This window comes from Populus euphratica, unplaced genomic scaffold, assembly GCF_000495115.2.
Source record: "Populus euphratica unplaced genomic scaffold, PopEup_1.0 scaffold74.1, whole genome shotgun sequence".
NCBI lineage: Eukaryota > Viridiplantae > Streptophyta > Magnoliopsida > Malpighiales > Salicaceae > Populus > Populus euphratica.
Genome location: NW_011499954.1, coordinates 712,853 through 719,247, shown reverse-complemented (window position 1 = coordinate 719,247; position 6,395 = coordinate 712,853). Strand labels below are relative to the sequence as shown.

At 35.6% G+C, this 6,395-nt stretch overlaps 1 protein-coding gene across 2 annotated transcripts; it reads right to left on the bottom strand.

The window, feature by feature from the left end:
- Positions 1–1,983: 1,983 nt before the first annotated feature.
- On the bottom strand, positions 1,984–6,108 carry LOC105138247 (probable receptor protein kinase TMK1). Of its 2 annotated transcripts, none has more exons than XM_011044298.1 (3): positions 5,943–6,108; positions 3,220–5,767; positions 1,984–2,738 (listed from the first exon to the last, which is right to left on the bottom strand). In XM_011044298.1, the coding sequence occupies exons 2-3, from the start codon at positions 5,567–5,569 to the stop codon at positions 2,230–2,232; spliced, it is 2,859 nt and encodes a 952-aa protein (XP_011042600.1). In that variant the 5' UTR covers positions 5,570–5,767; positions 5,943–6,108; the 3' UTR covers positions 1,984–2,229. The 2 variants fall into 2 exon arrangements, with proteins under 2 accessions (XP_011042600.1, XP_011042599.1); XM_011044297.1 differs by having other exon boundaries at positions 3,220–5,687.
- Positions 6,109–6,395: the final 287 nt, after the last annotated feature.

Here is a 6,395-nt window from a genome sequence, read left to right as displayed (position 1 = left end):
GAATTGATTTTTTGGACTAATTTTTAGATTATTTAAAGGAATAAATGGGTTTCCTTAAGTCTTGATGGTGTTTTTTTTTTAATTTTTTTTGCTTTAAAAAATGGTTGAAAATAGATTTTTAAGTGTGAAATGCCCCTAAACCGATTTATCAACAACCCTTAAATCACTAGATTATAAGGATTTAGACAGCGGTCGTTTGCAACTATATATAACAAAATTATTGGAGGGTGGATGACACATTATTTTCTCTTTGTTATTGGAAGAAATAAACAAGGTTTGGCATGCGAGCCAAGCCTTTTATGGGCCAGGCAAGTGGGTTAGCCCATGAGCTTGGCCTATATATTTTATTTATTTATTATGTAATGCATTTTTAATCCTTTAAAAAAAAAATTGTTCCAGCCTTTCTTATTTAAAAGGGTTTTTTTTATAAAAAAAAATTAAGTCTCTTTTTTGTTATTTAACTTTAAAACAACATGCTTGCTTTTGTTATTTTAGTCTCGTTAGCTTGTCTTATTTTTTTAAAAAAAAAAATTTAATTTTTTTATTTGATATAAAAAAAGTTTCACGTGCTTAATTGTCGTATAATTAATTGAAAAAGAATCTTAGAAATAAAAAAATATTCAATCTAGTTTGCATGATCTGGTCGTGAGTTTGGAAAGTTAACTTAGATTCATTTAAGTATTTTTTAATTGAATATTTGTTTTTTTTTTTATCAATTTCATCATTTAGTATTTGATTGATTGAGAATTAAGCTTTATAATTTATTTTAATTTACTTTTTTATGATGTTATCATAATCGCATGAACCAAATCATAAGTTTGGCTGGTTAGCTTAGATTAACTCAAATCAATTCAATATATTATCATTTTATTTTTTTAATATTAAAAAATACAATATATATTAGGTTCTGAACTCATGATTAAAACAAATTCTCAAAGAAAACATGTTAATAATTCCTTGATTTTTGTTTTTTATGTTAAAAAAATTAATACAAACAGTAGCATAGCCCAATGATTATATGTGTTTAATAATGTAATACAATGTACCTTTTAAAAATACTTTTTAATTTAAAAATATATTAAAATAATTATTTTTTATATCAATACATCAAATTCATAAAAAAACACTTAATAATCATTATTTTTTAATTTAAAAATATATTAAAATAATAATTATTAATATTAATGCATCAAATTCACAAAAAAAAAAACACAATTAATAATCAGTAATTTTAAAAAAACAAAAACAACGTCACCGAAAACTTGCAGTTTGAAAAAATTGTGCATGGTGCCTCAGGCTAACCTGATAATTGAATCACGTAAAATCCAGTCACTGGCCAAGTATTGGTGTTTGATTGGACACAATAAAACATTAAAGCCAACTTGCCAAGCTGGCCATTACTCGCTACCCACATGGCTTAACAATCATGCAAGGGAGGAATTCACGTCAGTTGTAAAATCAAGCATGCTCTTTACTAGTGCCACACATGTTGGTGCAGCCAATAATGGGGATACAAGGCAAACAATGTACAGACACTCTTTCAACTGAGAAGAACCTCCTTGAAGACCTAGAGCAGATTGATCCACAAGGATGACCACGACAGGCACAACCTTATGATCCAATAGGCAAATTTCATGTTTACCCTTTTGGACCTGGCAAGCGCATGGATTAGGTGCCGCAGGTTGCTATCAGGATCCATTGGCCACGAAAATTGCTTACTGGAGAAGTTAATACAGGATCCATTGGTCACGAAAATTGCTTACTGGCGAAGTTTTCAAGGTCCCACTCTGGTAAATTCAACATCTTTAGCCTATAATAAAACTCAAAAACATGTATTCATCCGGTAGTGTTTGGAATTGTAGTTGTAATTAGTTATCAAAGAGTTTTTTGTTTGGAAATATATTAAAATAACGAGTTCCAAGTTCAAATCTGTTTTTTTTTTTTTTTAATAAAAAAGCTTAATTCGCAGGCAACTCCACGTCCGTAGACAAGTCCTCAGCATCATTGTTCTTTATCTACATCACAAATAGCACAAATATATATATATATATCTCAACCAAAACTTCCAAGTCTACATGAGATCCTTGAGCATCTGGAACATCAAGTCCAATCCACCATAAGCGCACAGGTAGTGCAATATATCAACAATGAATACTAGAAAGAAACATCGCGACAAACTATCTATACCTATGAAAAGAACTCCTGTTAAAGAGAGATGAAGTACCTCAGTTACCGCCCATCAGCAGAAGTGAAAGATTCTGCAAAACCAGTCGGTCTTGCTGGGATACTGCTCTTGCTATCTTTTAAGTCCACATAACTTAAGTCCTTTCCCTCTGCTTCCTGCCAGCCCTTCACCATCTGGTTAAGAGGGAGGCTGTAATCAATGCCACAATATTCTTCAGTATCGTCATCCCAAGGTTTCCATTTCTCAACAAGTGGTGCCAGCACATTCACAGCATGTCCCATATCTGGTCTTTGGTTGGGCTCCCTTGCCGTGCAATGTCCAGCCAGTTCAGCAACGATGGAGATACTCTTAAACGTTTCATCCTTCACATCAAGGTCAGGGTCAATAGCAGCCCTGAGTTTCTGCTTATCTGATTTGATCTGCCAGAACCATGCAGCCAAGTACTGGCTTTCCTCAGGCCTGTCATCGTCGAGCGCCATCAACCCAGTCAATAGCTCCATTAACACAACCCCAAAACTAAAGACATCAGCCTTGGTTGTGATTTTCCCCGTCACTAAAACAATCAGCATGTGAAAGGCAGAGTCACTAGTATCGTTGCATACATCACAGAGAATACAAGAAATTAAAAATGCAAGGTAAAGCAGTACAGCATGTTCCAGCTTGGGTGTGAAATCTCATCCACAATTAAAATTAACCCTACAATTTCCTCTCTTTTTCTTCAAAGAATTTCCAGCCAGCAATAAGTCTCACAAGTTAAAAAAAAAAAAACAAAGAAAAAAGAAAGACCAAGGTTTTATGTCTTTAAATCAAAAAAGGCATTTCCAGATTAGGTGATCTAACAAACCAGAATCATTCAACAAAATACCACATACATCATTCAACAAAACCCTGTAATGCAATAAGGAGCAAGCTATAAGTTGTCGAGACAATAAGCATTTCAGAAAATAAAATCTTCTCTATCAATAACGCATCGCTTCTCGTATCATAACGTAGATACTTTTTACTAAATCCATAACAGAAAATAGAATGCTTACCAGCATATTCAGGTGCCAAGTATCCAAAAGTCCCAGCAAGCCTGGTCACTACAGATTCCTCTCCATCAGGAGCAAGTTTCACCAATCCAAAATCTGAAACTTTAGCTCTGAAATCATCTCCGAGTAAGATGTTTGAAGATTTAAGATCTCTGTGTATGAAGCACTGGTGAGCTAGGCTATGAAGATACTCCATTCCTCTAGCAACATCCAATGCAATATTCAGCCTCCGCTTCCAAGAAAGAGGCTCCAATTTCAAGCTCTTCCAATGAAAAAGATGCCTGCTTAGAGCTCCTTGAGGCATGTATTCATAAACAAGGATTCTTTCACAGCCTTCAATCGAGTAACCCAAAAGTGATACCAAATGCCGGTGTCGTACCTTTGAAAGAACAGCAATCTCTGCCTGGAATTCATCCAAGCCTTTGCTGCTAATCACGAGAGCCTCCATTCTTTTTACAGCTATTTTTGTTCCACCATCAAGCTCTCCTTTATAAACCACCCCAAAACCACCTCGACCAAGCTCATTCTCCGAGGCAAAATTCTTAGTCACATTTCGAAGAACTTGAACTGATATAACCAGATTTCCTTCTTCAATGACACGTGACTCCCCAATGCCACTACTGGTTCTGCTTGCAGAACCATTCCCTGTTATTTTAGAAGCGCTTCCATTGGTGTAATGGGCAACCACATCCTTAACTGTGTTGTCTGAATCTGATGGATCTCTTGGATGAATGACGAGGGAACTTGGAGCCTGGAAGGTATCCTTCCTCTTCTTGCAACAATAGATGGATAGTGGAATGACCAGAATAGCAATAAATGCAATACTTGCAACAGGGGCTATAATTGCAACTAAAGTAGACATTTTGGGTTTTGTTGATACTGAAGAATTCATGGGACTAGAGCTTATGCCTTTGTTTGGTGATGAGGGCTTGCTGGTTGGAGAATCTGAACCTCCGGATGATGGATTGTTGCCGGGAGAGGGAATTGGATTGGCCAGACTACCATCATTAAATAAAGGATTGCCTGAAATGACAACATTCACTGTGCCACTGAATTTTGGTAATGGAGGAGAAATGTTGTTGGCACTAAGATCCAGTGTTTTCAAAGATGTCAAGCTAGTCCAGTTATCTGGAATGTGACCACCTAGATTGTTACTCGCGAGTTTAACTTGAAAAAGAGAACCTAGCTTTGCAACTGAAGGACTCAAGGTACCACTAAGATTATGATTAGGCAGAACAATGGAATTAACCTTACTATTGGGATCACATGCCAATCCCAGCCACAAACATGGGTTATTTCCGGTCCATGAAGAAACTAGTCTTGAAGGGTAATTCAGCGAACCAAGAAACTCTAGAAGTGCCATAACTTCTGGTGCACAAGGGACACCTGGAGTGGATTGACAAAATGCGTTTGAACTACAAGACACTTCAGTTGCTTTAAACTTTGGAATCGGACCCATTAACTGATTATTGTTCAAATCTAAATGCTGCAATGGCATTTTTGCCAGGCTATCCGGAACGAATCCAACAAGTTGATTACTGTTAAGATTGAGATCCTGCAAAACAGTCAAATTACCAATGCTCTCTGGAATTGTACCCGTGAACTGGTTCCCATGAAGCCATAGAACATTGACCGAATCCATTGTAGTAACCACATCAATAGTGCCACTCAACCCACCTCCATTCTGATCATTTAACCATAGATTCTGTAAAGACATGCCTCCTTTGAAGCTTACAGGAATCTCACCGGATAAATTATTGCCTGAAAGTTTCAAGCTCCGTAGAGATGGCAAGCTCCCTAGAAAAACAGGTAAGGGACCGGCCAAATTACAGAACATACAAGAAAGATTGGTCAATTGTGCAGAACCTTGCAAACCCTCAGGGAATGACCACCCTGTACTGGCATTGAAATTATTGCTATCCAATGCCAAGAATTGCAAGCTCACCAAACCATCAAAACAATTAGAAGGAATCGAATCGAACTGATTGAAATCCAAATAAACATACTGTAGCTCCGATAACCCACCGAGGGATGGTAAAGCTCCGGTAAATTGGTTCCTTTGAAGGCCTAACCTTTGGAGTTTTGAAAGCTTGTTGAGGTTTTGAGGCAAGGTACCTTTCAAGCTCATATTCTGAACCTGAATTTGAGTGACCCTTGAACCAGAACAGAAAACATGTTTCCAAGATTGACCACAAGGGTCGTCACCATCAGCAGGCCACTCCAAAAGTCCAGGGTTCTCTAACCCTTCTCTAAATGCTTTGAGAATAGCAAAGTCATTGGAGTCAGTGACACTAAAAACCACTGTAACAAGAGAACAGAGTGATAAAACAAGCTTTATGTGGTGGTTTCTCATGGTAGATCTGTCAAGTTGTCATCTTTTAATTCATGAATAACCATTGCAACCAGCAAGAAATACAAAAGAAACTTCATTTCAGTATCAAAGACTGGTACTTGAATAGCCCATATCAAATCTTGCATGAAAAAAAAAGTGACAAAAAACAGAATTTCAGTATTTGGAATTGGACTGCGTGGCATGAAGTCTACAATGGAACTGAAGGGAAAAAATGCTAAGAAAGGTAAAGAAACAAATCAAACTTCAAGGCCAACAAAGGACCAGTAAAGGTGGATCTATAAAGAATAAAGAGAATTATTCAAAAACACAATTAAAAATGTGGGCATTTTAAACTGAACTTCACAAGTAAAAAGAACGAGACAGAGAAGAGCACCTTGTTTTAGAATCTATGAAGTGATTTCATTTATCTGCATTATTCTAGGAAAAGTATCATTGTTGGAGTTCATGTTTCTCTAATTCTCTCTGCCAACGTGCCCCTCCTCTTTTCTCATAATAATTAAAAACTACAAAGGGCAATTTTGTATTTGGACGGACAGTTATTTGAAAAAGGATGGTGTCATGAAGGTGGAGATTATTAATTTCTTGAATTAAAATGGTAGAGATACGAAGATTGAGGTTGTTTTTGAGTTAAAGAAAATGTTTTGAAAATTTTTAAATTTTTAAAGTAATATTATTTTGATGTGCTATTTTAAAAATAAATTTTAAAATTAAAAAAATATTATTTTAATATATTTTTAAATAAAAATATTTTAAAATATAATTGATACTGTAAATATTACCAAAAAAAATATTACTTTATTTTATAATCTGTGATTTAATAGTGATC